This window comes from Takifugu flavidus, chromosome 17, assembly GCF_003711565.1.
Source record: "Takifugu flavidus isolate HTHZ2018 chromosome 17, ASM371156v2, whole genome shotgun sequence".
NCBI classification, from domain to species: domain Eukaryota; kingdom Metazoa; phylum Chordata; class Actinopteri; order Tetraodontiformes; family Tetraodontidae; genus Takifugu; species Takifugu flavidus.
Window position 1 is genome coordinate 2,657,605 of NC_079536.1, and position 17,818 is coordinate 2,675,422.

A 17,818-nucleotide genomic window follows, 5' to 3' on the forward strand; every position below is an offset into this window, starting at 1 on the left:
TTGGCTGCTCTTAAAAGCCAGGTGAGGCAGTGTCGTATTTGCATAAAATAAAATATGTAGCTATTCCTTTTTAATCGCAATGGGCTGCAGTCTGATGGGGGAGGAGTTTCCCTTCACCTCCAACCAATCAGAGGAGGAGGAAACAGGTCAGGTAGCCAGAGAGGACCTCCGAGAGAACAGAGCAGCCACGCACAGCAGGAGGTAAGACAGTACACACACGGGATACGTCTACATTTACAGCGCTCTGTGTGTGTGTGTGTGTGTGTGTGTGTGTGTGTGTGTGTGTGTGTGTGTGTAAGTAATTAGGGCAGTGCTGTAGGACAGTTTTTAGTGAAGATGTTCCTCTTTTGTTCTGCTGAAGAGCAGGAACCTCATGCATCTAAAATCATGTGTGAATATGAATGAATATCATGAATATCACACACTGAGAGTCACACACACACACACACACACACACACACACACAGTGAAGTTTGGCGTCACTCAATTAGCTCGCGAACAAAATATGAACAAGGTCGCCTGTTTGTAACTGTTTCATTCTGTCGCTCTGTGTGTGTGTGTGTGTGTGTGTGTGTGTGTGTGTGTGTGTGTGTGGATAGAAAGCAGGTCCCTTCAGTGTATCACTCTTCTATTTATAGTGAGAACAAATCCCAGATATGAGAGGAATCCTTCTACCACTTATGATATGAGAGAGGGAGAGGGGAAGAGAGGCAGAAGAAGGGATGAAGAGTAGAGGAATGAGTGTGTGAAAGGAGTGTGTGAGGGATGGAAAGAAAGTGAACCAGCAAAAAGTGCATTTCTGGCTTCAGTCAACAGGTAGGACAAGTCCCATTTAGTTGTGTGGAATTGTGTATTGGAATAGCTGTATATCTGCGCAGATTTTATAGATGCTAGCAAAAGGTTAGCGTGGCGCTAGTGAAACAGCAGCTAAACCGGTGAGAACAGGTGAGGTCGCTCACCTCTGACACCTGAGGAACTACTGCACGGTTCGTAATGCTGTTTATCAGGAGTAGGTTCTCCTCGGCCCACTGGCACCACGAGAGCGAGGAACGTCTGAGCCTCCACACGACTAATTCACAGCATGAGTTGTGCCCCTGGTGGTCGGAAGCGGATTGTTAGTTAGCCAGGTCGCTAACGTCTGTTGTTGTTGTCTACCGGAATTGAATCTGCCCCTTGTTCTTCGTAAACGGGGGCACTGGTGCAGTTGGTTATTCTGCCGCCACGCGGATGTACGTTCTCAAATTTACATGAAAGCATTCGTCGACGTTCTTCAAGCCGCCCAGGGATGTAAAAGGTTTCAATGTTTCTGGATTTGAATTATGCAAAGTCTGTGGCGTAAACATCATCTGCTTGCGCGGGGAACAGCACGTGCACGTCCAGGCCGTCGCTGTAGTCGAATGTTGTTGCTCAAACAGCACCCTGGAAACGGATTCTGCTGAGCCCCTGTGGGCCGCAGCAGCCCTTCTGGGATCAGCTTTCAACAAAAATCAAAAATAAACGGCTGCACATCAGAGCTTCTCCTCGCCGGCTTTTATTGGTTTCACGTTCCATTTCTCATGTTCACATCTTACTTACTAACTTCAAGACGACAGATGTGAATTTGGATGGGATTTGGCAGGCAACCTTAAGATGATTTGCCTAGATCTGGTTTCAGACTCCGACTGTAGCTGGAGGCCAGATTACACCGGAGGACGCCGTTTATGACGAAACTTTGAGTTTAGACTACCAAAACATCATCACTGTGACAAGGTTAAACCACCTGACCTGAAACGACCCCAATGCTCCTCGGCGTTGCGCCACATTGCTTAACTTTGCCCCTACCGGTTATTGGTGGTACTGCACCATTTGACGAGCAAACATTTACACAGTAAAAGGTCATAAAAGTGACCGTCCGTGGAATTTTAGACGTCCTTTGTGTGTGTGTGTGTGTGTGTGTTCCATCTAAACGAAGGTTTCAGGCTAAACTTGCATCAAAAGTGACGCTTCACACACTCACTCATCCGCCATCATGAATCATTTAGGGAACAGTTCCTCTGTCTGCGCGAGTCGCTTAGCAACTGAAACGCTATCCAAGACCTCGCGATCCCCGATGTCCCCCCAACACACACACACACACACACACACCACACACACACACACAACACACACACACACACACACACACACACACACACACACACACACACACACACACACACACACACAGTGAGCTGAATGCTTCTGGTCTTCCTGCAGGTCAGTGGACTTACCGGTGGGAATTATGTCCAAACCTTCATCCAACGTAAAGGCCCTTCAGGTAAAAGGTCGTCCCTGTTGTGTGCAGCGTGGCGTGTGTGTTTCCTCTGTGTGACACAAAAACCTCTGGACATCAGGCATATTCACACACAGGCTGAATATTTATTAGCAAGATTGCAGCTTCAGGAAGCGAACCAGAACCACTCCTGGAGCAGCTTTTTGAGCTCATGCTGGGCAGCTTCTCCCACGTCCTCTTGGGTCATGAAAGCATCATTCATTAACAACAGTTTCTTCTATATAAATATGATCTCACTTAAAAATTTCAGACATCAAAACTTCTCTTTAAAGACTAAAAATCAGTTTATAACCTGTTTTTCATTCCTTTCTTTGCATTTGGCTGGAAGGAAAACATTAATGCTAGCAAGCAGCACAGATGAGTGAGTAAAACCCCACTTTTTTAGGATAAAAGTTCATAGTTCCTGCTTAAAGGCCCATTTCAGGCTCTCGTTTTAGCGCTCTTTGTGGCTGATGTGCTAATTTTCCAATTATCCTCAAACTGCTATCGGCAGAATTGAATTGTGTGCGAGGAACGTTCGAGTACACTCGTCCTTGTGCGGTGTTCCTTCACCCAACAAGTGTTTCGTGAGTGTTTTGTTCAGGCTGGTCAGAGGAGATACGGGAAAACATAAATTCCAACACCACAGTCACATGATCAATGTCGAGAGCTAAAGGTGAACGCTCCCCTGTGGAGGCACTGCCAGCGCATCACAAGCATAGCTTAGCATAACTAGAAGAGGCAGCAAGATTCAATATCTGACGCAACAAATGGTTCTAAGCTAACCTGCTGATGAGAGATGTGTTACATCCACATTTTATTGAATACTTTATACGACTGGAGGGGCTTCCATGAGGCCGCTGCAAAACATTGATTGACGGCGTTTTAATTGAGCTGTCGTATAGCTCAATCACTCGACTCTGACCCTGAGACAACATGGTAGCTTAATCCAGGACACTTTATCTTAATCTCTTGAAGGAAGTGGAGGAACTGATGATTGAAAGAATGGAAGCTAAGTGCTAATGCTAATGCTGGTTGCACTGATTTTAAAAAAGCGGCACAAACAATCACACATCAGTTACACCTGATCCAATTTTAGGGTCTTCAAACCAGCATCTATCAAACACACACCCACCCACACACACCACACACACACACACACACACACCACACACTCACACCTCTATACGTATCTGTACATGATCATATATATATAATACAGTACGGTACAATGGCAAACACAGTACATCCATGTGAGAGGTTTGAGCAGGCAGAACAACATCAAGTTAGCAGGAACCCATCTGATCTCTGAGTGTGTGTGTGTGTGTTTGTGTGTGAGAGAGAGTGTGTGTGTGTGTGTGTGTGTAGTGTGTGTTCTAGCACAGGGTGCATTGTAAGGACCTTTCATAAGCAATATGAGGACATTTTTTCTGGTCCTTACAACTTTAAATGGCTGAGGGTGAAAACTTGGTTATAAGGTTCAGGTTAGGGTCATATAGAAGTGTGTGTGTGTGTGTGGTGTGTGTGTGGAGAGAGAGAGGTGTGTGTGTGTGTGTGTGTGTGTGTGTTCTAGCACAGGGTGCATTGTCAGGACTTTCATAAGCAATATGAGGACATTTTCTGGTCCTTACAACTTTAAATAGCTGAGGGTGAAAACTTGGTTATAAGGTTCAGGTTAGGGTCATATAGAAGTGTGTGTGTGTGTGTGTGTGTGTGGTGTGTGTGTGTGTGTGTGAGAGAGAGAGAGAGAGAGAGAGAGATGGAGAGATTCCCTCAAAACCTTTTTCTGATTTTGACCTGGGAATCAAGATTTTCTTAAATAAACAATGAGAATTCACACACACACACCGCGCGCGCACACACACACACACACACACACACAAGATTTGAAAACACGTCATCGGCCGTTCTTCGCTGTCCATCAGGCTAATTTGAACATCCCGATGGGAGCTCTGCGTCCAGGAGCGGGTCATCCTGCGAAGAGGAGGGAGGAGACAGTAAACACAGAGGAGGTGAAGAGCTCGTTCATCGACAACGTTGGACGTGTTTACTAAAATGCATTTCATTGTGTTTTTCTCTGTTTTTCTCTAAAATCGGGACTTTTTAGGCCCAGTCGCCGGACCAGAGTGACGCTGCAGCGCACACTCCGGAGGAGAAGAAGGCACTTCCAGGGGCGGTGAAGCTGCCCGGACCTGCCGTCAACCTCACAGAGCTACAGAACGTCAAGAGCGAATTACGATGGGTGACCAAGGATTAACGGGAAGGTGATGGCAGTCGTGCTAACACCGCTGGATTTCTGCATTTACGCTACTTCAGTTGATAAGAACCTAAGATTTAAAATGACTACAAATCTGAGAATTTGTTAAAAAGCATTACTTCAAGCCAAGGACAGAACACGTGATGGATGGAGGATCAGGTCAGAGTCAACACAATCGTGCGAACAAATCAAAGTGCAAAGTGAAATCTCAGGAAACTGGAAAAACTGGAGGAAGGAAGACAGGAGGAAATCTTTCAAAATAAAACTCCCTTAAAATGTTGCAATCATTCTGAAAAGACACGCGTCTCTTCCAAAATACCTGCACAAAGCGCGCGACAGCGCGGAAGGGGGGGTCCTGCAGCTGTGTGCAGTTGACACAACTCACCACTAGGTGTCACTGTGTCCCGCAGAGCCCCGAGCGGGTCAAGCAGCGTGTTGGAGCCTCAGTGTGGGATGGAGAGGTTGAGTCAGGTTCTATATTTATACTCTATACGAGTGTGTGTGTGTGTGTGTGTGTTGCACTGAGGGACAGAGTTTCACAGCGGGACCCAGAAACCACAATTTCCAAACAGCGTGTGTTTCTGAGCCACGTGGGTGAGTTGAGGAGGAGATAAATGAGAGAGGACGAAGCGAAAATGGCTCAAGTTTCTTTGAGGAAGGAAAAACGATGCCACTTTAGCTATTTCTGTAGGTTTGGCGTGTGTTTACATTGCGAAAGTGATCAAAACGCAGCTAAAATTACATCCGTCCGGTCCACTCGTGCCACGGTATTCAATAACAGGCATTAACTGATGATCCTCATTAAATCTGGAACTAAATCCAAAGTATTCAAGATGCATTTTTCTGGATCATTCTGGATCTAACTCTCAATGGCTCAGTCTTCCATGACACAGTGATCACAGAATTTCTGAGACATCTTGGGTGTCATTCTCTGGTCCAACCACCGGGGGCGCCCTCTCCTCCAACCTTTCCCCGATTTCCTGCTGCCCTTCAGCGCATCATCACGGCTCTGCAGCCCTGCGGCCCCGACCACCAACGTTTAACCTCTTCACCCACTCCCAGAAGAACTATGACTAAAACCAGAGCATTTCAGATGGAAATAAAGAGAAAAGAAACATCACAGAGCTCAAAAGAGAAGAATAGATCGCGTCAAGAGGGGAGAAATGTGGAGAGGAAGCCCGTGATGGATCTGTGGGGTCCTTTTTGCTTGTTTTTCTCATCTTTTTGTCCGACCGCTGCCCGTCAGTAGCTCCAACGGTGCGAAAACCCGATCTCTGACCGTCACTTTGTTGTTTCTCCTGCAGGATCTCCAACCCGGAGGAGGGACAAGGATCATCTCTGAAGACACAGACTTGTTCTCCGACAGTCACATCCCGACCTGGTTTGGGCAACAACACCTGGCCACCGGCAGACGACTACCAACGCCTTCATTTCGTTTGGTTGGAAAACAACAAAGACGTTCAGAACTGAAATTCAATGACGGCTGATTTATTTGGTACAATTATTACTGTGTTTTTGAGATTTTCCATGGAAAACGAGCAAATCTCACATATTTACAGGACAGTGATGCTCACAGATGTGACGGCTGTGAGGTTTAAGTGAAATCCATCCTATTTTCCTTAGGCGTGTACATTTTAGCTGTTTTAATACTGGTTTAATACTGGTAACTGGTTTCTTCTGGATTATATTGCAATAAAAAAAACCTGCTGAGATAAACGTGGCCTGTTTTTACTGTGAAATGCTCCATTAGTTTTCAGTTTTGTTTCAAAAGAACCACAAATTTGCTATTTTAAATATGTGTTCCTGTTTTCTGTATCTGCACGTTAGCTCATAGTATATTAGCATCATAGTTAATGTCACTTGGCCAAACTAATCAGCCAATGTCTAAATTATTCCATCAAAACATCACTTTTTTAATGGAATACATATTTGACATGTCAATGACTTGGAAATTCCCACTCCATGAATATTTAGCTTGTAGCATCTTAGCATTTATGTCAAAATTTAGCAACTTCCCTTATTAAAGTGTTGAGATAATGTAATTCTGATATTTTTAAGTTTTGAAAGGTTTTCAAAAATAAATGCGGAACTAGTGTACTATAAAAACTTTAATCTTTAATCTTAGTGGCAATAAAATTTAATTTAGAATATAAAATTCAGCACTTTTGCTCTGATGGCTCTGTAATCCGCAGACTAAGATATTAAACAGCAACAGTGAGGGAAAAGTGCATTTGCATCCAAAATTTAGCATATTGAGAGGTTGAAAGTAAAACAAATCCTTTAAGTTCAGTACTTTAATGAATTTTAAGGAATTATTTATTGGAAACTTCCCTCCAGGACCGCAACACTGAGCGCAACGTTACAACATTCACGAGCTCATTAAAAAACTCTCCATTCAGGCAAAATTAAACAGCCCGACGAGAGCAAATTAATGTTTGCTGAGACAGAAAATGTAGCCCGAGGAGGCTTTTCTGTGACTCGGCTTGGACATCTGAGATGCTAACATTCCAGTGAATACCCAATCAAAAGGTCAATTGAAGGAGTCGACCTCCAAATCCGACCACTTGATCACGACGAAGACGCCCCGGGCCGGAGCCCCGCCATCGCACATCCATCATCGCGGCACATGTTGCCATCACGCGCAGACAAACGCAGAAGAGCAGCTGTCGCTAAGTTTAGCCTCTGTCGGGTCGCGGCGGATTATTCCAAAAACAGTGCGAGTGTTTTAACAAACATACGGGAGGATTTGACACCGTGTGGGAGGGATTAAAGCCGCTTCAAAAAGGCGCGACTTCTTCTTTATTTTTGAGAGTAACTTTTCCATAAACACACGCCCACGCGTCCCTGAATGAGAGCCAGCATCTCCACCGAGAGCTCTCCACCAAGAAGAAGAGAAAAACCGCCGCAGGAGCCTGTAACAGCATTAAAGCGCTGTTTGTATAATGTGTGTGCTTTTGCTAAACGCGCGCGTCAAACAGCTGGCGGCGCTACACTTAGCTAGTAGCTGAACTTTAATCAGTTGCCTGTAAACAAACTCGGAGCCTGATACTGAAAACGAACCCTGCGCCTATTATTTCCACCCTGTCAGCGCGTAAAAATAATAACATGACATCAACCTGAGGTGACCTGAAGGGTCAGGTTAAGGTCAAATGCCTCTTTTGTAGCATCGCTCAGCACTTGGCAGGGAAACGAGGTTTGATGTGGGCCTTCTGCTTCGATTCGGAGCCGTGTTGCTATTCCTGGCTGCAGATAGGTGGCTGTGGCAGCCGGGAATGTCGGGTCGCAGACAGGGAGGTTTGTATTCACCAATGAGTTCATCTTCAGGGATAGGGTCCATAAACCCTGACAGGATCAGTGTGTGTGTGTGTGTGTGTGTGTGTGTGTGTGTGTGTGTGGGGAGGGAGGGGGCATTCCTCCGGATGGCATGATGCGCATGTTGGATGCATGTATGTGTGTGATAGTCCAGAGGAGACGCTAGCAGACGGAGACAGACCCTCGCAGGAAGAGACGGGAGCGTCTGGGATGGACCTTGAGGGGCCAACAGGGCGGAGGGGGTGGGACAGGGGATTGTGCCGGTCGGGGTCAGTTGATAACTTCCTATTATGGTGTCAGATGTCAGCCACTGGACACGGAGCAGGACATAAACAAGACTCAGAGACCTCCGAGGACTTAGGAGTCTTTCAACAACTTATTATCTTGTTCTTGCCCCCCCCCTCCCCCCTCCCAGCCTAGCTTGTTTTTGCTGTTAATCATCTCCGCTCTGTCACCTTCTCCTGAATGGATAGCTACTCTCTCCTCTACAGTTCTTCTCAGCGAACCGGACTTCTCTCCGGCTTCCAGCGTCTCCGCTCCCTCAGGCTGATGTGCGATGTCGTCCTGGAGGCCGGCGGCATATCCTTCCCCTGTCATCGCGCCCTTCTGGCCAGCTCCAGCGAGTATTTTTGGGCCCTGTTCGGAGAGACGACCGCCGAAAGATTTGCAGGCTGCATTAGCCTCCCGGCGCTGACGCCTGAAGGTTTAGACGCCATCCTGGACTTCTTGTATTCCGGCTGGCTCAGCGTATCTCCACCTACGCTTCACAGCGTCCTGCAGGCGGCCAGATACTTGCAGGTGGAGCCGGCTGTTTCGATATGCGAGCGCTTCATTTCTGACGGTTTATGTGCTGAGAACTGCTGCTCTTATGCTAACCTGGCAGAGCATCACGCGCTATCGGACGCATTTGCCGCTGCCAATCAAACCATCGCTTTAGAAATGGCGACGCTGCTCCGGGAAAGTCGGGATGACCTTTTAAGGCTAAATATCCAATCACTGATGGCGTTGCTGGATGCCGATGAGATACCTGGGGTAAAGGAGGCGGAGCTCATCATGGTGGTTATAGATTGGCTGAATGAGAACGGGCCCCTCCCACTGCTGAAATCCAACAGTCTGCTGAGTCGCTTGCGGTTCGGACTGATTTCCCCCTCTGACATTGCCATTCTTGGCCACGCCCACAAGGCCATGACCACGCCGCTGATTCGGGGTCAGCTGACTCGTGCCCTGGAGTACCACAGGCTGGGTCCGTCTCAGGCGATCAGTCAGAGCAGACAGACCACACTGAGAGTATCACCTGCGCGCGTCTTGCTCGTAGGGGGAGGAGCGAGTCCTGATTGGCCGGAACAAACGATGATGGCTTTCGACCCAGGAAGCAGGAAGTTCTCAACTTTGAGTTCCAGTCTTCCGCTGCGACTGAGAAATCACTGTGTGTGTTCAGTGGGGGGGTTCCTGTTCGTGATCGGAGGGGAGGAGTTTAAAGATGGTGACGAGGACGGGAAAAAGTCCGCGGCGGCGTCCAATCAGGTGTGGCGCTACGATCCTCGTTTCGACTGCTGGGAACAGCTGGAGTCCATGCTGGAGCGGCGGGCCCAGTTCACCTGCTGCGTGGTGGCGGACGTCATCTACGCCATCGGGGGTCAGAGCACGAGACCCAACACCAACACGCACACGTCTGTGGCTTCTGTGGAGTTCTACGACATGCGTACCGCATCGTGGAGAAAAGGCGCCGCCATGCCTCGTCCGCTTTACGGTCATGCTTCCGCTGTCCTGGACGACGACATCTACGTGGCGGGCGGGCTGACAGGAAACAGGATCCAACAGAACTACAGCGTCAACCTGTACGACCAACGAGAGAGCAGCAAAGAAGTCCACTCCTGGGACCCCAGAGGGAGACTCTGGGAGAGGCGGGCACCCATGTCCATCGCCCGGTTCCACCACCGCCTCGCCGCCGCCAACGGTCACATCTATGCACTCCTGGGGATGTACGAACCTTTTTGTAACATCGAGCGGTACGACGCGCGGGCGGACCACTGGACCCAGCTACGACCCCTCCTCGTCGGCTCCTTCAACTACGGATGGCGTCGATGCCATCGGGGAATCTGCTGGTGTTCGGAGGGAGACGATGGAGCGACGGACAGGAGGTGATAGTAAAGAGCGTTTTGGAGTACGACCCAAAAATAGACTGCTGGAGAGAGATCTGTCAGATCCCGAGACCTCTGACCGGGACTGAATGCACCCTGCTGCCCCTGCCAGACTAAAACACAAATACTCCTAATGAGAGATAAAGTCAGGCATAGCCGCGCGTAGTGTCAAAATAGCAGCGCACACGTGAAACCATGGTATTGTTGTGGGTCAACAGTGCGTTTGTAAGCTATGGCTAAGTCATGCTAGCCCCATTTAAGAGTATTTACAGAGCCTGTACGCAACTCTGACGCTTACGTTTAGAGCCAACATCCACGGGTAGCTCCAGTCAAGACGCTTGTGTATGATCTTACCAGTCAAAATGCTAAGCTAAACTCTTACAAAATACCCTTTCCAACTTCTGATACTGTACTACTTCAGAAAATATAGTTAGCAGCGAACTCAAGGTACAAAACAAACTAAAAAAAGAGCCAGAATTGTCTGTATTTTGTGCAGCAAGAGGAAAAACTGACGCTAGCTAAACTGATTTAACAAGAAGAGCGGGAGGACGGCTGCGTGGGAGGTTATCAGGACGAACAGAGAGAAAAGGTGGATGAAGGTGGAGGAGGACATCGGGAATATAAACAAGAGAAAAGCGGCCGAATGGTTGATGGAAGCTGAAACACGAACTGTTCTGTCTATTGATTAATAATTCATATTTTCAATAAGACAGATGTTGAAACAAGGTTGTTCAGTGACCTCTGTTCTCTAGACTGACGATGAAACGGACACATACAGGAATGAATATGCAGGACATCAAATACATCTCTGCATCTGAGCCATCCTCAACTATTCTTCTTCTTGTACCGCATGTGGAAATATGTAAAAACAAAATGTTAAAACTCAATGTTAACTTTAGCCACATTTTAGAATTTAACATTCCAATTGAACCATGAAGCTAAAACAGAAAATCCGAGACCCTTTCAGTTATTCTGAGCAATTATTAAAAGTGAACACAGCAATTATCTTTGATGTTGTCTTTAATTGGATAATAATTTGCATGAGATCAAAAGTCATTGACACAAATTAGTTCTTTGATTTAGAGAATATGAGTGCAGAGTTAGCTCGGAGCTAATTAACTAGTTTTGAACTAAATAAAGCTGGGTGGTGTGGGAAACCAACAACATCTTAAACACTCCTCTGGTAGCTGGTTGCAGTATTACTTGTAAAAACCCTGTTTTAATGTGGGAATCCGTAAAAAAACAAACACAAAGGCACGTTTGTCCAAAGAGTCACACTTTATTGGCCCACCCTCCACAGAATACGCAAAATGATCACGTAAATAAATATCGTTAAATATCGTTTATTAATAGATTAACCTTTAACCAATCTTCACTCAGCCGGTCCAAAATAATTTGAGAAAATGAAGTTAGATTATCCGAGACACTTAGTTTACACTCTATAAAGAGAGATCTACTCATCTAGAGATTCTCAAACACACAAAAAAGAAAAGAATAATGTATCTATCTACAGCAGAGACATGCTACCACAACCAACCACGGGCAGCAGCAGAGGAACAGCATGAATGAGGGTTTTGTGCATTTCTTCTTGTGCGTCTCTGAGGATCAGGTCATTTGGAAGCAGATCATATAAATAAGAATCGTAGTATATCTGGATTTTATGCAAACAAGTCCTCCAATCGTCTCTGTGGCATGCAGGATGTGAAGAACTTGGAGGAAAAATCCACCCTTTCCGCCTTTTACCAAGATGGAGTGAAACATCCAGCATCTTCTGTCAGACTTCAGGGGCTGATTATGAGTTTTTTCAAACAGATTATTCCCAATCTCATTGTTCCCGGAAAAAAAATGATTATCATTTCTATTTCAAGAGCTCCACGTGGTGAAACTGGGATTTCTCAATTATTACAGTTTTAACATTTTAAAACCCACCGAAGGGGGGAGATTTGTCATTTGGGGGTACTGCTATGACTGCAATCCTTTGTAATCACACCTTGGGATGGTTCCTGTTGCATGAGGGCATTTCCTTTGTTCAGGGTGGATTCTTCCTTTAGTTTAATTCCGTGAGAGCATGCTTGAGGTCCAGCCCAGCACAGTTTGACCAAAACCAGCACAACGAAACTAGCTGAAGACTGGTTTGTTCAAAAAGACCTGTGATAAATGCTCTGTTACAGTAACTGTACAACTGGGGTGGGTGTCCAGTAGGAAGCCTGATGGGGCCCAGTGAGACGCTGCAGTCGGCGTCAACATGCAACAACAAGCAGGATGAAACGTGATTTTGAAATCTGAGTCCACGTCAGCCGGAATAAACTGGAGTCCAAGCTGTTTAAATAGCACAAAAGCTAACACGTAATACTTAGGAATCAGTTTGATCATCTGCCCCTGAGCCAACCGGAGCGGCACAGCCAATCAGCTCGCGGATCGACTCGAGCGTCTCCTCTGAGAGCAGCAGCACTTGCTCTGAAAGCGAGACGCCGTGTTCTTGTGACCCTCCTGACCGTTTTCTGGAGCAGGAGAACAACTTTGTCAGAGCGCGGAGGCATGTTCACCCGTCACACGTGGGTCTCGATGTAGGAGTGCGTGTGCGAGAGCGACGGCGTGAGGGGCGGGCCGGGGTCTGACTCGGCGGTCGGCTCGGGCTCCTGACAGAACAGCTCCTGATAGGCTCGTTTCCACTCCTGGAACTCTGCTGACGACAGCTCTGGTTTGGCCAGCAGCCTGTCAATCAACGCAAGCTCCCCCTCCCTGTCCTACAGAGGATGTAGAAACACAGGAGGGGCTCCATCACTTTAAATATGTCTGTTTTGTCTTTGGTTGAACATTGAAACACACAAGAGGCAGATCACACAGTTAGGAGGAAACACAAACACGAGTGAAACTCTGACCAGCCTTTCTGCAAATGTTCAAGGAGTTTCGTTGTTTCCAAGGCAACCGAAGCAGTGGTGAGGGTCAGCCTTCCCATCCCAAGCTGACCTGAGCCAAACGACAAACATGCATATGCCCCAGCAGCAGCCAAAGCAAAACACGCCATACGTAGCGAAGCGGCTAACGCTCGACGTGAAGAAGCAACCACGATGCAAACCCAACAAACAGAGACGCCCGGTCAAAGACAAGATGGCCGCTTGGTTAACGGACAAATGAAAACAGACCCACGACCCAAGAACAGACCGGACAAGACAGATGGACAGACGCCGGCACGTTAGAGGACATTAGCAGCATGTCTGGGTTTGAGTCCATCAGAGACTCGGACAGAACTCAAAGGTCACAGAACATTCTTAAAGACGGAGTCTGTAGTTGCACAAATGTGTAACATTTACCGTCAGCTGTGTGGGAATATAACTGCTACCATCCCACACCACTGACAAGAGTATGCTAAGCCATAAGTTAGCCATTAGCTATGATAGTTTTGGCATATTAATGTGATATCAAAACAACAAAAAATAACATTTGGAGTGAGGAGTATGCAGCTTACCACCAGAGGGTGATTAAAATGCTCCAGTTGGGCATTTAGAGAGGCTGATGCTCATTTTACCATACAAATAGCATTTAGCCACATAATTAGCGTTAACCATTAGCAAATACAGAGGTGGTTATTCAGCTTTACAAAGGTTGGGATTCATTTTGTGTGGCTAATGTGTTCAGGGCAGCTTGTTTATGTTCTCTGAATGTGATAATGAGCATCACAAGTTCAAACCACAGTTTCCTGCATATTGTGGTCAAAAAAAGTGGGTTTTTTTTTTTTTTTTTAGCTTTTTATTGTGGAACAGGAACCTGCAACGTGTGCAACAGGAAGTCACATGGAGGGACGAGGAGATATTTTGATGGATTTCACGTGAGTTTGTGTGAATGAAGAAGGTGGTTCAGCGAAGCTCAGGACCGACCTTCAGGGTGGACGTCAGGATGCGCAGGCGGTGCAGACGCTCGTTGAGCTGAGGGTCGTCGGCCCGCCGCAGGAAGGACTGCCGGAATTCCGACTGACCTCTGCCCTCCAAGCCACGGCCGAGGGGACACACCCCGCCCTGCTCGCACGCCCGGAACAGGTCACCCAAGGACGCACCCTCACTGCCGCCTTCACAGACAAAGACAGGGACCAGTAAAGGAGGGCAGCGGAGGTGATCTGGAGGTACATGCTCACAGTTTCAGATACTTCCAATACTTCTAATGACACCAGGTTCTACTTTCTCTGCAGATTTTCCCCAACGTAACCAGCGAGAGTTTTAATCAGGGCTGTCAAATAATTAAAATTCAGATGAATCATAGCGTGGAAGCGGATTAATCATGATTAATCACAACGCAGAAGCCCAGTAAATTCTAAATTGCATCGTTTATTGTTGTGGGAGTGGAGAGAGGGATGTCAGAGCCCCCGTCCAGCACAAGCTGAGATGGTTCTTCAAGCTTGTGGTGCTTCAGTGATACTTAAATTCCTTCCTGCCCAAATGTAGGAGCTTATTAATAGTTAACAGGTGGCGAGCAGCTTCCTTGTGTCGTTCACACTGTTTAGCTCCGCCCCCTCCACGTTTCACTGTCCGTTTGAGCCATGGTTGGTTATTCAGATACTCCTGTTTTTTAACCTTCAGTCAGATGAATTTTAGATATATTAACAATGTCTCTTAACCCAGAGAGGTTATTAACGATGGTGAAGAGCATCTTCGTTCCCCTTCAGAGGTTCCTCATCAGTCTTGTCTTTGGAGTTCTCATGTCAGTGTTTCCCTTCAGCGTTTGTTCTGTTTCCACAGGCTACTGATGCCCCATTATCTCATTTGCCTCACCGGAGCATTGCATGATGGGTCACCCTCTGAGATTTAAACAGATGATTTAAATAGAAATCCATCTGCCTCAGAGCGTTTTTCTCTTTCTTTTTTTTTTTTTTAAATTTCTGCTGCAGTATGACAGCGACAAATTCTCAAACCTTGTTTTTGGTCTCAGGTGGCCGTCATCAGTGTAACACCCTTCGTCGTGCGCTCTGTACTTTGCCGACACCCACAGTGGTGAACTCACCGTTACGTGGTTGCTGTTCCTCTTTGGTGGGAGGTGCTAGGAGAGAGTGTAGGTTGCTGTCTCGAGGCAGCGTGAAACTGCGGGGTTTCCCTCCCTGGGTTGCCATAGGGATCAGCCTCTGCATTGCCACAGGCAACGGGACATTGCGCTGCGCGGGGAGGGTGTAAACGGCTCCGGCCATCATCGACCCCCCGCCGGTACTTGGATCAGCAAAGACGGCGTCCTCTGTCAGTCAGAGGAGAGAAGAAAAACAGCAACTTCTGTCAATCATCGCCTGGAACATTCGAAACAAACTTATTTGGTTCCATGAAAACAAGAAACATTGCGGCATCTTTTTCCCCGTCAGTGTTGCACAGAATTATTTCACGTTTGTGCCTCACCTAAGGGTCCAGTTTGGAGGTAATGAAGCCCGGCCTCAGTTAGCGGCGTCTCAATCAAGTCCTGCCAGGACCGTCTCTGAGACGACGACGAACGGCCTGGCGAACCAGTCTCGCTGCTGCCCCCCGCAGGACTGGAGCGGAACTGAAGCAATAGAAGGCAAATGTTTGGAACTACGCTAACAAAAAGAGTGTTTTAAACATAAATCAGGTCTCACCTCCACAGGATCACATCTGTACTGGACATCGCTGCTGCTGCTTCCTCCTGGTTTCCTCCCGCTGTGTGTGGTGCCTCCCATCATTGGTCCAGGGTGGTACTGCGGCTCAGCGGCCACAGCTGGGGGGTCGCTGCAGAGGAAGTCCTCCTGAGAAGAACGAGAGCGAGACGTCTCTGTGGAAGACAGACGGGTGGTTCTACCTTCCACGTAGGCGCTCATCTAACAAAAAAGGGTGGAGAAGGTTGTTTTCGACCTATTTTATGACAGTGGTGATTTCGCTACTGGTTGCGTGTGTGACCCACAGATGGAGGCCGCGGGTAGGTGTCATATGGAGGTGGGGGACTGTCCTGTTTGGGGCTGGAGGTAGTGTCCTCCTCATGTTCACTCTCGCTCCAGTAATCTGCAGGAAACACAAACCAACAGTTAAACACTATGTCTAACAGCTGTCTGGGCTTAAGCAACAGGGGGGTTTATTACTCGGGAACTGAAAGACACTAATTAGAATGTTTGGTGCCCAGCAGCATCTATTGGACTCTGAACCCTGACCTTGCTCCTGGCGAATCCTCTCCCGCTCGGCGTAGCCCACAGCGGCCATGTTGAGACGACTCAGCCATCTGAGAGACAGAAAACTTGTTGGTTACAAAGAAAGATGAGGAAGAGCTAAAGGGAACAGAGGAATTAAAAACATCCTCTGATATTAAAAAAAAGAACATGCAAACTCAATGAGGGCTGCGGCGTTGTTAGGCAACAAAACCCGCTAGTCAAAACAGCAGCAGCAGCATCTCCTAGAATACCTCTCAAAAGTCAGCTGAATTCTACATGGGTGTGCTTGGAATCAGAAAACTGACACCAAGTTCCCAAACACACTCTGATCTGTACAAAAAAGACTGGACAGGCTAGCTGGTGCCCTTTGATTGCACTATGTATGCTAAGCTAACCATAAGAACTGTGTGGTTGTTGATGGGTTTGCACTTAATTGTAACGCACATCAAAGAATTATCAACCAAATCAGCTAACCAGCTTTCATCAGGCTCTTTTACCTGTTCATGTCGTCCACCCCATCTGCTGCAAAATAGAAACTCTTGACCTTGGGGTGACATGCTTTAAAGGCGCTAGAGGGAAGCAGAGAGAGTTATTATGGCAGGCTAACACTTATTCATAAGAGCACGTAAACCCAGCACGAACAAGTACTCCTACAAATATGAAAAGGCTCGTGCACTTACTACTTCTTGCGACATTCGCTGGCGCGGTCGATCTTAAACTCTGGAAGACTGACGAAACCTTCGGCCTTTTCATCCTGAACAGGAAGAGGAAAAAGAAGAGTTTGGATCAAAATTAAAATAAAATTAACTGCATATCATGTGACTAAATGTCAGTGCTAAGAAGGTAAAGCTACCATGCTAATTAATGTATAAAGCATCATCACGACCATTGCCCTTAGATGGGAATGCTATTACGCTAGCTCCATATTTACCGACATTTTAAATAACAGAAATGGCCGACTCGCCTCTTCATTGATGTACCAGTAGAGGCAATTATCCTTCAGAACAAACCAGTACTTCTTCCACTTTTGCGAAAAGTAACCCTTGGCATCCCTCTTTCTCCACAGCCAGCCTTCACAGTCTCCTCTGCCGAGAGCCTTGCAGGAAACACGCCTCCGACTGAGGGAGGCCAACGCTCGGCCTGCAACGACACGAAAGAAATGCGAAGGCAGTGAAGATAGGGGGAAAAAAGACGTTTTTAGCTGTATTTCTAGCATCTTTCACGTTTAAGAATTCGGTTTGTTCCAGGTCGGAGCGGTGGGTCGCAGTGTGCGGTTTTGGTATATTTAGCATCTGGCTTGCGCACTGAAGTTATACTGGAATGCTAATTCAGCAGTGAAAGAAGTTGGCTGACAAGCTAGCTAAGTTGTACGAATCTAAATTGTACTGGACAATGTTCACGCACGTCTGTAAATAATTTTAATCTTGGTATTTTAAGCTTGGTAGATGATTGTTATTTTCACTTTATCTTGCAAACTCTGATTGTTGTCCTGCAAACCAGCTGATCCGCCGGCTGACAAACGTGCAGATGGAGCCGAGGATTTTCTGAGCTTCTCTGAGCTTTTCTCGCAGTGGCAGATGGTGAAAAGAGTGAAAAGGACAGTTTCCAGCATGTTGATCCTCATCAGAGCAGCGAGAAGAGAAGAAAGCTTCGGTCACAGAGGGACAGAAAGTGACATCGGGTAG

General features: G+C 47.0%; 3 protein-coding genes across 6 annotated transcripts in view; 2 read left to right on the forward strand and 1 right to left on the reverse strand.

The window, feature by feature from the left end:
* Positions 1-86: 86 nt before the first annotated feature.
* On the forward strand, positions 87-6,263 carry smpx (small muscle protein X-linked). 2 transcript variants are annotated; one of them, XM_057013515.1, is made up of 5 exons: positions 87-201; positions 2,236-2,296; positions 4,216-4,302; positions 4,398-4,554; positions 5,852-6,263. In XM_057013515.1, the coding sequence occupies exons 1-4, from the start codon at positions 95-97 to the stop codon at positions 4,545-4,547; spliced, it is 405 nt and encodes a 134-aa protein (XP_056869495.1). In that variant the 5' UTR covers positions 87-94; the 3' UTR covers positions 4,548-4,554; positions 5,852-6,263. The 2 variants fall into 2 exon arrangements, with proteins under 2 accessions (XP_056869495.1, XP_056869496.1); XM_057013516.1 differs by lacking the exon at positions 87-201 and adding an exon at positions 627-816.
* The window catches only part of cnksr2a (connector enhancer of kinase suppressor of Ras 2a), a 31,476-nt gene continuing 17,775 nt past the window's right edge, over positions 4,118-17,818 (reverse strand). Inside the window, exons 15-24 of one of the 3 annotated variants that reach the window (XM_057013507.1) lie at positions 17,098-17,273; positions 16,814-16,887; positions 16,631-16,702; positions 16,137-16,204; positions 15,893-15,990; positions 15,591-15,809; positions 15,376-15,517; positions 14,996-15,220; positions 13,879-14,066; positions 4,118-4,264 (exon numbers count right to left, since the gene is read on the reverse strand). In XM_057013507.1, coding sequence (XP_056869487.1) covers positions 4,217-4,264; positions 13,879-14,066; positions 14,996-15,220; positions 15,376-15,517; positions 15,591-15,809; positions 15,893-15,990; positions 16,137-16,204; positions 16,631-16,702; positions 16,814-16,887; positions 17,098-17,273 — 1,310 coding nt within the window. In that variant the 3' untranslated portion in view covers positions 4,118-4,216. Of the gene's footprint in view, positions 4,265-11,259; positions 12,748-13,878; positions 14,067-14,995; positions 15,221-15,375; positions 15,518-15,590; positions 15,810-15,892; positions 15,991-16,136; positions 16,205-16,630; positions 16,703-16,813; positions 16,888-17,097; positions 17,274-17,818 lie in introns of those variants that run through there. The other 2 variants (XM_057013506.1, XM_057013505.1) reach the window with 2 other exon arrangements.
* LOC130514137 (kelch-like protein 34) lies at positions 7,880-11,002 on the forward strand. The gene is given in 2 exon segments (XM_057013512.1): positions 7,880-9,933; positions 9,936-11,002. Coding segments are annotated over 2 exon segments (1,791 nt in total). The 5' UTR covers positions 7,880-8,324; the 3' UTR covers positions 10,118-11,002.